Source organism: Pteropus alecto, unplaced genomic scaffold (genome assembly GCF_000325575.1).
Source record: "Pteropus alecto unplaced genomic scaffold, ASM32557v1 scaffold88, whole genome shotgun sequence".
NCBI classification, from domain to species: domain Eukaryota; kingdom Metazoa; phylum Chordata; class Mammalia; order Chiroptera; family Pteropodidae; genus Pteropus; species Pteropus alecto.
The window spans coordinates 10,641,171-10,657,698 of NW_006494611.1; the positions used below are offsets into that span (position 1 = coordinate 10,641,171).

The 16,528-nt window shown below is 49.6% G+C and overlaps 1 protein-coding gene across 7 annotated transcripts in view; it reads left to right on the forward strand.

Annotated features, from left to right (window-relative positions):
- Positions 1–16,141, forward strand: part of PYROXD2 (pyridine nucleotide-disulphide oxidoreductase domain 2) — a 26,560-nt gene extending 10,419 nt beyond the window's left edge. For 5 of the 7 annotated variants that reach the window (XM_015599973.2, XM_006925898.3, XM_025042236.1 and 2 more), the window contains 12 exons: positions 1,548–1,703; positions 3,577–3,730; positions 5,507–5,568; positions 5,668–5,765; positions 7,891–8,032; positions 8,443–8,577; positions 9,895–9,967; positions 10,237–10,393; positions 12,531–12,685; positions 13,402–13,508; positions 14,956–15,076; positions 15,865–16,141. In XM_015599973.2, the coding sequence (XP_015455459.1) occupies positions 1,548–1,703; positions 3,577–3,730; positions 5,507–5,568; positions 5,668–5,765; positions 7,891–8,032; positions 8,443–8,577; positions 9,895–9,967; positions 10,237–10,393; positions 12,531–12,685; positions 13,402–13,508; positions 14,956–15,076; positions 15,865–15,935 (1,431 nt within the window). In that variant the 3' untranslated portion in view covers positions 15,936–16,141. Of the gene's footprint in view, positions 1–1,547; positions 1,704–3,576; positions 3,731–5,506; positions 5,569–5,667; positions 5,766–7,890; positions 8,033–8,442; positions 8,578–9,894; positions 9,968–10,236; positions 10,394–12,530; positions 12,686–13,401; positions 13,509–14,703; positions 14,935–14,955; positions 15,077–15,864 lie in introns of those variants that run through there. The other 2 variants (XM_015599972.2, XM_015599974.2) reach the window with 2 other exon arrangements.
- The last annotated feature ends 387 nt before the right edge of the window (positions 16,142–16,528 follow it).

Sequence of the window (16,528 nt, forward strand, 5' to 3'; positions counted from 1 at the left end):
AGGAATAGGAGACTTTCACCTTTTCTGGCTCCTGGGCTGTTTTGAGTGGATCCTGAGAACATTCTGTCTGCATTCTGTCTGCCCTGTTGACTTCTCTTAGTGACCTTAACCTTGGTCCACAAGCTTACCAAACTCTTCCCCCGACCCTTTCAGATTCCTTTCACCCCTTACTGCCTCCTTTGTAAACCCGGTCACCACATTCCTGGAGTCCACTTAGCTTCTACCCGCTCGTTGCCTCTGTCACCCACCACTCAGAGAAAAGAGTCCTCTGTGCCATCTGTATACGAAGCTGCTGTGCACTTTAGCACCAACTTTAAATTGAAAGTTTGAAATTAATAAGATGTTGAGCCACTGTTCACAGCTCTTTGGCCGCTGGTTCATATAGATGAGTTCTCTGAACCAGATAATTACAGAAACACACTAAAGAAATTATTCTTTGAGCCCTAAGTCAGGGGCTCAAAGAAGAGACCGAGAGAGACAAAGATAGAAACAGAGAGAGGAGAGGAAGAGCCTGTCACCGACCAGGCTTGGGATCGGGTCTCTGGTTTTCAGTCCATACCAGACTATAGCTGAAGGCAGTTTGCAAAGGCACCACTTATGCACAGTGGCAGAATGTAGCGGGGAGAGGCAGGGGCGTAGACCCTCCTTTTGAAAAACCTAGCTTCTGAAAACTAAGAATCACAGAATACAAATTTTCACATGATTATTCTCTTTAAAAAAAAAAAAGAGAGATGTTCTCTTGGCAAGTTCTGTATACTACTCAAATATTTGTAAATCAAATTATATTTTAAATGCATCAAAGGAACTTCCGTTTAAGGTGCCCTTGGAGTAAATGAGTCTACAAAGCAAATAAAAATTTTTTATGTGAATCATTTTTCTACATTGCAAGTATGGATTTTGACATAACCATTGCTTTATTGGGTCTTTCTAAATTTTAATTACTTATTTCTGGAGTGGAGGCAGTTATAGACCAGTGCTGAGAGCCCGGGCTTTGGCGTCACATATATGTGGTTTTGAAACTCAGATCCACCTCCCAATGTGACTTTGGACAAGTTATTTAACTTCTCTGAGCTTCTGTTATTGTATTTATGCAATGAGGATGATATATTTATAGAGTTGCGAAGTAACCACTGTAAACCTTCCCACAGTTCCCGGCACAGGGCAGTGTGGTGTGGTGTAGCGTGCTGTGGTGTAACATGGCGTGACGTGGCATGGTGCTGTGTGGCGTGTGGCGTGCTGGAGTGTGGCACGGTATGGCATGGTGTGGCGTGGCATGGCATCACGGTATGGCATGGTGAGGCCTGGTGTAGTTTGGTATGGCATGGCGTGACACAGCTTGGCATGGTATAGTGTGGTGTGGTGTGATATGATCTTCATAGAGTGCTGGGGGAAAAGAGCTTGTTATACACTTATATTAAAAAATAAGAATTGGGGCTTTGGTAACGTGCATACAGGTACCTAAACAGTCAAAACTGCAACCAGAGAGGGGCCAAGGGCAGAGGCCACAGATCTCTTCAATTGTTGCTTGTGCTGTCTGTGTTCGGCAGAAACATGGGCTGAGGCTTCATCTTCGAAACCCCTACTCCTTCACCCCCATGCTGGAAGAAGGCACAGGGAACAAGGTGCCCAGGTCCCTTCTCTTAGGCACAAACATGGCGGAAAACCAGAAGCAGATCGCCCAGTTCTCACGGAAGGATGCTCAGGTAGGGAAACTGACCAGCGATTGATCTTCTCCTTTAACTCCTTCTGGAGGAGGCTCTTGAAAGGAAATGGGCCTGGTTGGCATTGTCCTAGAGCATGTGTTTGAAAGCCACAGAGGCTTGGACAGGCCACCCTGCTCGGAGATGGAAGTCAGTGATTAAGACCAGCAGACACCAGAAACCCTCACACCTGTGTGTGTTCAATATGAGGCCACTGTATGGGTGACCACCTACTGAATATCAAAAGGGAATCCCTTGATATGTACTTATACTCTGTACTTTCTATTTCTCCTGCTTTCGGACAGAACTCTAAGTGGTTATCAATATTAAAGCACGTAAAGGCCAAAAAGAAGGATAAAGGGCGGATCAGAGACAATTAAAGATAGAATGAACTGGATCAGGAATTTAGAACCAGAGAGTTGTAATAAGTATTCATTCGATTTGGCATCAATTTCCCTGACAGCCTAAGGAAAGAGCTTGTCCATGATGGCATGCAGGTCTAGTGAAAGAAAGCACCCACATCTGATGGAGATGCACATTTTTTTTTCTTGAGATTGCATTCTAAGTAATTTGTTGGGTGTCATGGGCCTGGTCTGACTGGTTTTGCAGATATGAAAAGATTCTTTGAATGGCTATTTTTTGTACTCTGCCTACATATAAGCCGAAGGCATAGCATTAACTCATATCTTGGTGGAGACATTTTTATAAGAAGAACCTAATCTAATTAATGTGTTTTGCTTTGTTGTTGCGTTAATCTAGTGTTGGGTGAGACCAAGAGAATCACAGATACACAATATTTCTCTTCGACTAGCAGTAGCCAAACCTGGCTGACAGTCAGAATCACCTTGAGAGCTTTGCTTTTTTAAAAAAGTGACTCTTTTGTTAAAAAAGTGACCACTGCTTACACCCTCTTCTCCAAACCCTGCCTATCTTAGATGCACTAGAGAAGATTCAGGACAAAGCTGAGTCCCTGGTCCCATAAGACAGAGGCTGTAGCCTGGAATGCTAGCAACCGTAGGAACAGGAGGCAGAGGCCACATCCCATTGTAGAAAGTAAAGAACTTGAATTCTGGTTTTGTCTCTACATGTTGTCATATTAAAGGCCTGCTGCAGAGAAACCTGTTTAACTTTATTTTTATCAAGACTTCTCGAATGTACTTTGGCACAGAACTTTTATGTAACAGTTATTAAAATTCCATGGGTATATACATGAGTCTAGATGAACCAAAAATTTAAAACTCCGGGCTGAAAATCAAAATAAGGCCTCCCATAGCACAGGCATTCATCCCTGCTCCTGTCACCCATCCAGTGAAGGAGGGGTGGGTGTCCTAACCAGGCTGTCAAAATGAATTCTGTCGTGGGAGCTTGTGGGGGTGAAGGGTTGCAGGCTTCAGTTTCTACTTATGATAAGAGGACAGGAGATTTGAAGACCAGGGAAGAACAGTTAGCATGCTGAAATACAAGGAAACTGATCTTTCTTTTATCAGTAATATGTAAACAGACAGGACAGAAAGAAGAAGAAACACGTAAATGGTTTTTGGTTTATCACAGCACATCCTAAGATATTTGCCAATTTTCCGTGGCTGACTACTGTTCTTGGCCTGCATCAACCGGTTTTCCCTGCCACCACCCGATGGCTCTTCCTCTGCACAGGCTCTCTCTGACCTCCCCCAGTGCTGATATCAGCACACAGACCTAGGACTGGGAGTAACTCAGCATAGCCACGCCGAGCCGCGGCTGGGCATGAGTCCTGAGGAACCATGGAGCCTCAGCTGAGGTGCAGCAGGCCACGTGGGGTGGCATGGAGGGCCGAGCGTGGGAGCAGTGTCTTCGTGGGGTCTAGGCAATGGGGCCTTGACTTGGTGCTCTGTTCCAGGCCTTTCCCAAATATGAGGCCTTCATGAATCGCTTGGCATTAGCCATTAACCCTCTACTGGACGCAGCCCCTGTGGACATGGAAGCCTTAAGGCAGGGCTCCCTGCTACAAAGGCTCAAGTCGCTCTCCACCCTCACACCCCTGCTACAGGCAGGTAAGTCCAAAGTGCTGGCCTCAGGGCATCGTGTGTGACCTTCACAGAGTTGAGCCTATTTTCTCAATGACTGAGCATTGCTTGACATTCTGAGGCAGCCTGTCCATTGATAGGGGCTGCCTGGAGCACGGTCACGAGAAGCACTTAGCCTGGCGCGCCCTAGAACCAGAGCCTGACACAAACGCTTACGTGCAAGTCGTTCATTTTGAAGGGTGGCCCAGGGAAAGGAGGAGTGAAACTGCAAAGAGGGAGAGTTGATACCAAGGTGTCCTGCTGTGCTGGCCACTCCACAGGTGACAAAGTGCTGAGCCTGTGAGGACCGTGGAAGCAGTATGAAGTGCACATGAAGACCATCCCCAAGAGAGGAAAGGAGGAACATTTATCCATCGCGTTCTGTCCTCCATTGGTCAAAGCTTTCCCCATGACATATTAAATCCCATATGGGGCTGTGTATCCGTGGGTGCCATGTGGTTTTCGTGGGTGTCCTGTCACAGTGCCAGAAAAGCCCCAGGGCAGAAATAAAGAGGCACATCTTACAAGTGTGAGTTGAGTTGTCAGCTTCACTGTGTGAAGCTGATCAAAGCCTACGTGGAGCTCGTCACCATAGGCACGACTAGAATAAGAGATAGGTGCCAAGAGAATTTGAAGAGGTGCCCCATACAAAAAGGATACTAAATTTGAACTCAGCAAGAAAAAATTCTGTGATCAATTTTTGATTTCTGCCATAGGTATGAGAAAGGCAGTTTCCCTAAGCGTGCTATTCTTTTCTGCCACTCCTCTAGGGTGTAAAGACCAGTTTACCCTCTATGTTCTAGACAAATACTGAACCAGTTAGCTATGGTCACAAAATTACTGCATAGCAAACAACAAAAAAACTCAGTGGCATATAAAAATAAAAATTTATTCCTCATGAATCTGCGTGGTCCACCTGATCCGGTCTGGTCTCACGCATATGTTTGTGGCTGGGGCACATCGGCTAGGGCAGCTCTGCTCCAGGTGTGTCTCATCCTCCTCTTGGCTTCAGGCTAGTCCAGGCACGGCCTTCTGACATCAACAGCAGAAGCACAGTGGGCAAGCCCAGATGTGCAGGCCAGTTTCAAGCCTCTGTTTGCATCACGTCTGCAAACATTCCACTGGCCAAGCAAATCATGCAAATGAGTTCAGAATTAAGGAGCAGGGCAGGTCAACCCCACTAAGGTGGGCAGCACTGCGGTTACATGGTAAAGTGTGTGGATATGGGGAAGGGCAAAGGACTGGAGCCAGCAGAATCTGTCACACATGCCAAAAGTGGACAATGGCTCTCAGATTACCAGTCCAAAGAGCCTTGTGCAGTAAACGTTCATGCACATTTATGGAGGACCTACTGTGTGCCAGACACTAAGCTAGGCGCTGGGGCCACAAAGGCTAGAGGTCACAGCCCCCGCCTTCAAGGTGTTACTGCCTGGTTCCTGTCTGAGATAGTCTGAATCAGTATCAGAGGAGTGGACTAACCAAGCCAGCTACCTCCCAGGTCACAGGCCTTACGGAGTTTAAAGTAAAGGAATATGGAACAAATTAAATTTTTTCCAAAAATAATGCTAAGAACTAAAATGTGTTAAGTGCCTATGAACTTGCAAATGCTTTACATACCTCATTTAATCCTCACAATAGCTCTCGGGGGTATGAAATATTACTCCCATTTTATAGATAAACAGATATGCCGAGATGTTACATTACAGATCAGAGCTTTTCCTTCTTGCCTGTCTCAGTTTATGTTTTATGAATCTTCTCTTTCAGGTCGCATCCTGGGAGTCCGGCTGCCCCAGTATTACCAGGTTCTCACAGCTCCAATAACCAAGGTCAGGGGTTCCCCAGCCTCAGGCTGGGCCTCACAGTGAGGGGGGCGTCTCTCTTCACAAGGCCCCTAAGCCCTTCTCACTGCCATTTTGCTGTCCCAGGTGCTGGATCAGTGGTTTGAGTCCGAACCTCTAAAAGCCACTTTAGCAACAGATGCTGTGATTGGAGCCATGATAAGTCCCCACACTCCAGGGAGCGGGTGAGTTGGGAGGCAAAGTGGGGTGGCAGGAGTGGAGCGAACTCCCCAATGAGAGCAATAACAATTGTCATTCACTGAGCTCACCCAGCCAGCCAAGCATGAAGCCGAGAACATCCTGCATGATTCATATACCCCTCAAGGTAACATCTGAGAGCCGTGGTTCAGAGAAGGGAAGTATCTTGCCCAAAGTCACACAGCTAGGAAGTGGCAGAGCTGATTTGCAACCCAAGTTGTTTGACCACCATCCCCCCCAAAAAATCTTCTTTTGTAGCCACTACTCTCTACTACTTCAAAGACTCTCTCCCACCTCCTGCTGTGAGATCTCAACACGAAGATCTTTATCCTACTCTCTTTCTCCTCTTCTCTCTCTGGCTCACTTCTCTTCCTGTCTCTTCCCCTCCCAGGAAGCCCCATGGCCCCTCCTTCTCCCACTGATCTTTGCCCTGGGTTCCAGAACACCCTTACACAGAGACACCTTTGTGAGGGTGGGGAGCTGCCTTCCCCTTTGTGAGTGGGGGTGTGCTGACAGCCTGATCCGGGAGGGGGCAGTCAGACACAGGAAAGTCTGTAGTTGTGGTATGGCTTAGTGAGCCCCTGAAGGAGCAAGCATAAAGGGGGTGTGTGTGTGTGTGTGCGCGCGCGCGTGCGTGAGTGCGTGTGTTGGGATAGAGGATGCTGCCAAGTGCTGGGCCATGTCCAATGCTCCAGAAGATGCAGCTAAAAGCTGTCAATGTGGCTTTTCTCTCAAGAGATGAGAACACCCCTTGGAAGGGGTTTTCAACACACATTAAGCCAGCCCCAGATTCCCCAGGGCCATGGAAAAGGGGGTTTGGCAGCAGTTGCCACACCTCAGCCAAGCTCTATGATCAAACGGCCAATTTGGATCTTCCAGCTAGGGCCTCCTATTCTTTTCTCTGTGGGTCTCCGGGAGGCTTAGCTAATGCCCAGGTTGTAAAATGTGCCGTTAAGTCATTTATTTCTTCATTAATTCTCTCAAAAATATTGATGGAGCACTTGCCTGTGCTAGGTGCTGGGGCTGAAGTCCTGTGGGAGAGGTCGATACGGAACAAGTAACGAGAGTGGAGTGCCGGGAGTTATGATCAGGGAAATACAGCAGGGAGACGACGTGGTCTCAGGCCAGAGGACCCTCCATGAGGAAGAGATGCTTCATCTGAGACTAAGGACAGGAGGAATTAGCTAAGCAAAAGAGAAAGGAGGAAGGGGGTTCCAGGCTGCTGAAACGGCATGTGCAAATGCCAGGAGTTGAGAAACTACACGGCCCGTTCAAAGAACTGAAAGAGGTTAGCTTTGGTAGGAGTGTGGGGTACACGTGAGAGCACGGTGAGGGACGAGGCTGACGGGCAGGCAGGAGCTCCGGAGGCCATTTCCGGAGACTGGCCATTTCCCCCAAGAGCAACAATGAGCCAGTGAAGGCTTGAAGGGAGAGAAGCGACAGGAGCGTAGCTGGAGATCAGGCTCCAGGTTCTGCGTGGAGAAAGGTCTTCAGGAAAGAAAGACTGGAAGAAGGTGATCCAATTAGGAAGACATTACTGCAGCTGTTCAAGGAAGAAAAGAGAGTGGCCTGAACCAGGGAAGAGGCAGCAGGGAGCCGGGGAGTTGGAAAGTTCTTCAGGAGGCACAGCTGACAGCACCTGATTGGATGTAGGCGGTGAGCAACTAGCAGGAGGCAAGACTGACACCCGGGTTTCTGTTGGAAACTGAAGGTGCCATTTACTGGGCTGGAGAAGACCGAAGGGGAAATAGGTTGGGGAATAGGGAAAAGGAAGGCGTTTAAGATGCTTGTCAAGGAACCATCCAAACGGAGGTATCTGTGGGTAGCAGGGCATACAGGCTGGAGCCCAGGAAAGAACTGGAACTGTGGTTTTGGGCATCACCATCGTGTCGTTGCTAGTAGACATGTTTGCATGGGGAGAGAATATAGGCTGGGGAAGCAAAGGACTCTTACGAAAGCCTAGAGCTCAGGTAAAGGCTAGTGTCAAAGGGCTGGAGGGGCAGGGAGAGGCGGAAGGTATAAGATGGGATGGAACATTTGCATGTAGACCTCTGGGGAGATTAAATTCCACGGATTAAACTCCAGGCACTGATTCTCATGGTCTGTCCTCAGGTACGTGCTGCTACATCACGTGATGGGGGGCCTGGAGGGAATGCAGGGGGCCTGGGGCTACGTCCAGGGTGGCATGGGTGCCCTCTCTGATGCCATCGCAAGCTCAGCCACTGCGCATGGAGCAAGTATCTTCACCGAAAAGGTGAATGGCCCCTGTACCCCCTACCCTGAGTATTGGCTAAGATTCCAGAATAGAACAAAATCTCAGATTTGGAAGGTCCTTTGTTTTACTGATGGACAAGGCGGGGCTCGGAGTCAAAGGGCTCAGGTTATGCAGCCTGTTTGTGGCTGAACAGCTGTCAATCAGGTCCCCATTTTTCTGTGGACTCAGGTCTCCTTTGAATTCACCACCATTAACCCACATTTGGCTTGAGCTTTCCCATTGGCGGAAGTGGGCTGAGGGTTCACCGAGGAGCCGCAAAGCTTGGCAGGGTGGATTTGGGATGAGGAAGCTGTGAGTGCCTAGGAGCAACGCAGACAGTGGAACTCCCCAAGACCCACCCTGCATTTTCCTTCCTGGGGTTTCCGGGGCCTCATTGCGATGGGCTCTAGACAGTGGCTAAGGTACAGGTGAGCAGTGGAGGACGGGTTCAAGGAGTCGTGCTGCAAGATGGCACAGAGGTGAGGAGCAAAGTGGTGCTGTCCAACGCGTCACCGCAGATCACCTTCCTGACGCTGACACCACAGGTGAGGCCTTGGGGCGGGAGGTTAAGATGTCTGCTGAGACTGGGGCTGGAAAATGGGGGTGATCGAGAGAGGCGGGACTGCAACAGGGTGAGAGATGCACGTGCCAAGTCTCCCTACTTTGGGGGAAGCCAGTCCTTCTCCTTCTTACCTAACAGGCAGGTAGCAAACAGGGTAGAAGCCACACAGGTGAGGAGAAAGGTCTAGAGTGGGTAGATGCCCTAGGCCATGCAGCTGGCAATCGGCAGAACCGGAGCTGGAACCCAGGTCCGACTTTCAATCCAGAGTTATTTATACAATTCTCCTGCGATCCTGATTTCTCCCTTTTAACCAACTCTACCTCCACTGTCTATGCCAATTATCTATTTCTATAAGAATTCTGCATAACAAACAACCACACGACTTCTGGGCACATAACAAGAGATACTAATTCAGCACACAAAGCTGGAGAATTCTGTTGATCTTGGCTGAGTTCAGCTGATCGGGGCTCACTCATGCATTGGCCACCAGCTGTGAGTCAACTCATGGGTCCTGCTGCTCTTGGCTGGGCTCCCTCATGTGCCAGCGGCCAGCAGGCTGTGGCTAGTCTGGGACAGCTTCTGCGGGAATGACCAGGGTGATTCATCTCTGTTCCATGTGTCTTTCATCCTCTAGCATATTCTCAGCATCTGTCAGAGGGCAAAAGCAAGCAAGCTCAATCATCCAAATACTTTTCAAGACTTCTATTTATATCCTGTTGACTAACATTGGCCTCGCCTCATGGCCAAGCCCAGAGTTAGAGTAAGAGGGCATGAAAGGGCCATGTATACAGGGAGGGGCGGAATTTAGGGCAATTTTTTGCAATTGACCACAACTTCGCTGTCTCCCAAAAGATATGATAATATGTGAATGAACATGGCGTTCCCAGCCATTCTAGGAACTATTCTTGGGTACAAGCACCACTTTTCTGAGTGATTCCACTAATAAAATTTAACAAAGATCAGTTCAAAAGCATCTTGTTGAGGCAATTCTGAGATCATTTCCAAGAGCTTACAGACCAGAGTAGAAAAAAAGGACCGCAGACCACTGGCCATATCCCATGGACGAGCTGGTGTGGGCCAGTTATAGTCAAGACTGCTGACAGAGTGCAGAAGAAGTGGCTGGCACTGAGCAGGAGGGGGTCCAGGAGGGCTTCACAGAGGAGGTGGTTTGGCTGAGCTCTGAAGGATGGAGAGGATTTCTGGAAGTAGAGGTCAAGGGACCAGTCTGAGCAAAGGAAGAAAGCAGCCCCATGGGGGCCTTGGCCATCCTCGGGGCTTTCATGGAAACTTCTCCTTCCAGAAGTGGCTTCCTAAAGAGTTCACGGAGAGGATCTCTCAGCTGGACACTCGGTCACCCGTCACCAAGATCAACGGTAAGTGGCACACCACATTGCAGAGCTATCTCTTTTGACGTCACCTGAGTGAGCAATCTCCAGGTCTGGGGAAAACTGACCGACATCGTCATCTCTATCCCCAACCTCCAGCCTGCCCCCCAGTTTGAAGGCGAAACACTTTTTCATATTTTCTCTTCCTAGTCCACCACTTGGGTGAGCAGGGCGATGGTAGAGAAGGAGAACTCCTGGGTGGGACAGGGCTGAGGATGAAGGCCTTTGGGCCCTGACCCTCCCCTTTGGTCACTTAGTGGCTGTTGACAGGCTTCCTGACTTCCTGGCAGCCCCCAGTGCTATCGAAGGCCAGCCGCTGCCCCAACACCACTGTTCCATTCACCTGAACTGTGAAGACACCGACCTCCTCCATCAGGCTTTTGAAGATGCCATGGACGGCCGGCCTTCCCACAGGTGGGTGGACCCTGAGCTTTGCGTCCCCTGGAATATTCATACACATGGTCCTGGGGAGAAGGGGGCGACTGTCCAGACACAGCAGAGATCGCCTCTTCCTCCTGGTTAAACATTCATGATGATGTCGATATCTGCCTAAATCCATGCTTGGGTTCTGAGGTGAAGAAATGCATTCCAGACAAGAAATCTCTGGGCCAGGGAAGGTTAAGGGGTGAAGAGTAGGACATATTCAGCCAAGTGTCACAGATTAGCAGAAGGGGCAAAGGACTGCAGAGAGAATAGTGCTGGCATTTGGGAAGAACTGGAGGAAGAGCTTTCTGGGAGAGAAAGAGAGATTATCCGATTCAGCAGCTTGTCAGAAGGCACATACTCACCTGATTCTACAGAAGGCACATACTCTACTTGATTCTCACTCATCTCTGAGCAGCTGCATTCACGCAAAACTTCTAAAAGCATTTCCCACCTCCAGCTGCAGCTGCATCCCCATCCTGTGGAAAGAGGCAGGGATGTTGCAGGAGCAAGCATCTTTCCATACTGTCAGTTGTCCACCAAAACTTGTTGAAAACCTATTCTGTGCCAGGCTCTGTATAGGTATAGATTAGGGGAACTGGGAACCAGACATGAAACAGAGTTTATCCTAAGACATGCACACAAATGTTCACAGCAAGAGGTAAAGAGGACGTATGCCCTGAAAGAAGGTTAGAGGGCGAAGTCCACTTATCCATTCATACATATTTTGGGGCCCCTATTCTAATTCAGGGACCTGGTCGCAAAGCAGCAAGCAGAGTCAACACGGCCTCCACCATCAGATCACTGACCTTCTATGGTGGGAGACAAAACAGTCGACAAACATGCACTGATGATTCGGAGAAAAATAGGTCAGGGGAAGGGAGGGTTTGCTAGTCTTTATAAGGAGGTCAGGAAAGCCTTCTCTGATAACACAACGTTTGAGCAGAGACCTGAAGGAAGTGAGAATACAGGTCTTGTGGATATCTGAGGAAGAACATCCAGACAGAGGGAAAGTCAGGTGCAAAGGCCCTGGGGTAGGAGTGTGCCGCTGTGTTGGAGGCATAGGGATGAGGCCAGAGTGGTTGGAGAAAGAGAACCTAGAAGTGAGGAGTGAGAGTGGGGTCTGAGCTGCAGCCGCCACATCCTGCAGGGCCTTGTCAGCCACCCCTGGCTTTTACTCCAGGGAAGTTTGTGCAAAGCCCGACTCCTACTTTAAAAGGAAAACTCCAGCCACTGTGTGCAGGAAAAGGGCCTCTGTTGCAATTGGTTACTGTTGCAGAACCCAAGGGAGAGGGAATGGTGGCTTAGACCATGGTGGCAGCAGAAATGATGGGTCTCTGAAGGCAAAACTGGCAGGATTGCTGTTTGACAGGAAGTGGGGTGTGAGTGAAAAAGAGGAGCCACCAGATGATGGCGTTTCCCTTATTGAAAAGGGGAAGGTGGTGCATGTAGGGAGGAGTGGGTTTTGGGGGAAACCAGGCGTTTGGGTTTAGACAAGTTACTTTGATGATGCCTAGTGGACATCCAAGCTCAGAGGAAACATTGCAAATGTGCGATGCAAGAAGAAGGGGCATTTCATGTGGGCTTGAAGGATGGTCGTATTTGGAGATCAGAGGCAGAACGTGCTCCAAGCAGAACAGGCGTCGTAAACAAGAGAGGAACAGGAGGCAGTTCCTAGTTCTGTTGGGTGCCAGGCAGCCCCGGGAGCTCTGTTTTACTGCCTGCTCAGGAAAGGTAATCAGGCAGGGGTAAGCTTGGTTGAAATCTGGCCGCCTGAGCACTTTCTGTCTTAGCCTGGCCCCTTCACTCATTCGTGCTGTCTGGACCCTGATTAGGGTACGGGCCATGTGGGGGAGGGAGGCAGGGAATGGCCACACATTCAGAGGGAGGATGGGCAGGACCAGAGATGCTGGGGCCTGGGGCTGGAGGAGCTTCTCAGGAGTAGCCTGGACTGTCCTGGTGGTCGCAAAACCCACGCAGGTGAACAACCCTCATGGCTTTACAGCGATAATCGGCCCGGCCTTCTCATCATCATCTTGTCTCAGGCCTTCATTTCGTCTTCATCATCTCAGAGAAGCCCCTGCCCCTTTCCTTCAGATCTGACTCTCTCTCCTCCCCCATCCCAAAGGCCTATGATTGAGCTCTGCATCCCTTCCTCGCTGGACCCCACCCTGGCTCCTCCCGGCTGTCACGTGGTCTCCCTCTTCACTCAGTATACTCCCTACACACTGGCTAGAGGCAAGGTCTGGGACGATCAGGAGAGAAACACTTATGCAGACAAAGGTAAGGAGGGCTAGACCGTCCTGTCTCCAGAGCGACAGCTGGCCATGTAGCCTGGATGGTTCCCTCTCCTAAGTGCCCCATTCAGAATAAACGCCTTCAGATTCTGTCCCAAGTGGAGAGAAGTACCCAAAGGAACCTAAGTCAAATAGTGAATGCCTGCTGGGTTCAGGCACTGAGCTAAGGAAGTGAAAAAGACACAGTTCCTGCCCTCAAGTTGCTCATAGTCTAGTGGTTAAGTCATAAAGAAACCAACCTTACGGTACAAGCTACTATGTGAACCAAAGGAGGAAGCTGTGAGCCAGAGAGACAAGGAGAGCTTTCCCAAGGAGGGGACATTCGAGCTGGGTTTTAAAGGATGAATAGAAGTTGGCCAGGCAGCAAAGGGCATTCTAAGCAAAAAAACAGCTCGAGCAAAGCAATGAGGCGGAGAAAGCTTCTCATAGTCAAGGGGAGACAAGTAACTTTGCGTCTAGGGTTGGGGTAAGGAGTTGGGAATGAGTGGGGAGCTGGACTACCCTGAGATCCATAGGCCTGAAGTATTTATTTGCCTGCGGACCATTTTTGTGTTTTGCTAATTGAGATATAATTTGTATATGCTAAAATAAACCCATTTTAAGTATATGGTTTAATAAATTTTAGTAAACTTGCCAAGTTATGCAACCATAACACCTCCTCTCTCCCAATGCCATCCCATTTTCCTGCTGTCTGGCGCCCAGTGTTCGATTGCATCGAGGCCTATGCCCCTGGCTTCAAGGGCTCCGTGGTGGGCAGGGACATTCTCGTACCACCGGATTTGGAGAGAATCTTTGGGCTTCCTGGAGGGGTGAGTATAAGCCTGGCTCCCTTCTTCTCTCTGCTCCCCCTCCCTGGCGTGCCCTCCACACCCAGCCTTCATCAGAAGAGAGGGTAGTGGCAGAGACCACAGCAGAGAGGAGACAGAGAAGTGATCAGATCTAGGGCGTGGGGGAGGAGTTAGGTGACATAGACAGGGGAGGCCGTGCCACCAGGATTGTGGCCCTTCTGCGTGGATGTCCATGTTAGCCCCTGCCATCTGACTTTCCTCAGAGGGAGCTTCCACCCTAAGGTGGCATGTCCTCAGACTTCTATTTGATGTTTCAAAAACTCACTGAGACTGGAGGCATGGAGACCGGTTAGGAGGCCAATTCCAACAGAGCAGCCACGAGCCTCATGTGGACATCAATCACTTGAACGTGTCTAGGCCAGAATGAGATGTGCTGCAAGTGTAAGATGCATACAGATTGCAAAGACTTAGTACAAAAAAAAAATGGAAAATGTCTCATTAATAATCTTCATCTTAACATGTTGACATGATAATGTTTTAGATCTACTGGGTTAAATGAAATATATTGACGCTAATTTCACTCGTCTCTACATTTCAATGTGGCTACTAGAACATAAGAATTATATATGTGGCTCGTGTTATCTTTTTAATGGACCTCACCAGCCCAGATATAGAGTAAAGGAGGAAAAAGAATGGATGAATGTGAAAGGCCTGGGATGGGCAGAAGTGACAAGTCTTAGTAACACTGACTGTAGAGGCCAAGGTGGGAATGATGTGAAGGATCCAGCCTGGAGGCGGAGGAGAGGAAGGTGGAGGCATCCACCGAGTCAGGGAAGGTGAGAGAGAGCAGACACGAGGGATGAGGGCGAGCTCAGTTTTCGGACATGCTGAGAGGTTTGGCTGCAAGGACATCTCCACGGTGACGTCCAGCAGAGGCTGGTCTTCTGCCCCATGTCCACACTGCCTCCCTTCTTGACTGATCTGACCCAGGCCCATGGAGCAGAACTGGGCTCGGATCCCAGTGCCCTTTGTCTGCCATTACTGGGATACTGCTGGAGCTTGGACCCATGGGGCCCAGGCGCACATGGGTGTCTTGGCCAAAGAAACATGTGCCAGCAACCAAAATGAGTCAGATTCCTCTATCACTTAAATAGAGCGAATGGGATTTATGGCCCACAACAAAACCTTTAAAATCTCTCTTGTCTTTCCCATTCAGTCTCCTCACACTCTGAAAACACTCGCTACCTTTATTTCTTCCTGAAAAAAATGCCTCTGGAAAACTTCGCCCCTAGCCCTAGGACGTGGGCCTATTCTCTCTCTTCCCCTACCCTTTCTGCATCATGAGAACCAAGAAAACATCCCAGAAGGAGAATACCCTTCCTCAGAGAACAGGGAAGGGGAGAAGGCCACGGAGGCGGTGAAGACCATGACACTCCCATGTTAACAGCCTTGGCCCTGCCTCCCACAGAACATATTCCATTGTGCCATGGCCCTGGACCAGCTCTACTTCGCCCGCCCTGTGCCCCTGCACTCCAGCTACCGCTGCCCTCTCCGGGGCCTGTATCTCTGCGGAAGTGGGGCCCATCCTGGTGAGTAACCCTCGGTCCCACTGCCTTATGGGGCCAGCGAGGGCTGGCCGGACATCGGAGGCTTGCAGACAGGGGAACAGGATAAACAATGAGGAAGGCAGGAAGGGAGGGAAGGGAGCATGGAACTCCTATGAGAACAAGCCATGCCCCATATTCAGAATTCTCAGCACTTGGGGAAACAAACAGCGGCCGCAGCCCACAGGTCAACTCCCGCCATCTCCTCGTGAGGTTCGATGATATGTCCCAGAGACATCTCTCCGAATTCCAGTTTGGGGTTGTGAGACCCATGTCTCTGAATCCCCCCTCCATATTTTAGACCAACAAGAATCAGTAAAGTGACTCGATTTTAAAATCCTTCCCTGCACCTATCCCAAGCCTAACTGACCTCGCAAGGCCGCCATTTCATTTTGACACTTTCTCAGAACTGTGTAGCCCTCAGCTTCCCAGAAAGACTCTGTACTTCCATATCTTTCCCCTCAAGCCCTCAGTCGCATGTCTTAGTTTCATGTGCTGAGCATCTCGCCATCTAGCTCATCAGCTCAGACTGAGAAGGGGCAGTTGCTAGACTGTGTGCCTGGCCTCCCCCCAAGAGCTCTGAGGCAGGAAGCCTGGAGGGGAGCTCAGATTTGTCTTCATAGTGGACCCAGGTAGCTCTGATGCCCGCAGCCCGAGTGCCTCCCTCAAGCATTCTGTTCTGCCTGGTCGCTGGCCCCTCTGTCTGTCCTGCCCCTGCCTGTTCCCTGGGGGGTGTTGAGCTCAGCTTTGGTTCATGGGAGACTCCCTTCCAGGAGGAGGTGTCATGGGAGCCGCTGGACGCAATGCAGCCCACGTGGTCTTCGGGGACCTCAAGAGCATGTGACCCTGAACCAACTCTGACCCAGGAAGAGGAATCCACCCTTGAGCTTTTAAGGCCCCATTGGATCATCTTCCCAGGCTATGACTTGAGGCAGACCAGTCCTCAAGACTGAAGCGACTATTTTAGAATAAATGGACAAGTTGACCTTGTACCCATGACTTAATGAATGAACTGGTTTTGTTTTATTAAAAACAATGTTTTATACAGAGTTTACATTTTTCTATATATTTGTAGAACAGGTAATAAGTAATAATTATGTAATGACATATCTATATGATAATAGGTGAGCTCTACTTGTTTGAGATACTCAGTATCCTCACAACATCAGCTCCAAACAATCCATTTGACCAACGAGCATTCCTGTCTCACTGCTGGGCCCCCTCCACCAGCAGATTGGAGCACTGCCTCAGTGATGCCCAACCTACTGCTGCCATGTTCCAGGCAAACTGTAGGAAAGGACCCAATTTCCCAGGGACCCACCAAGTCATGCACAGGAGCCATCGGCCTGAACAATGCTTGGCATCTCAAGCCATAGAAGTCACTAGAGTCAGGGGAACAGCAGTCAAGGGTGAGTGCAAGGTGCACGCAGCTGAGGG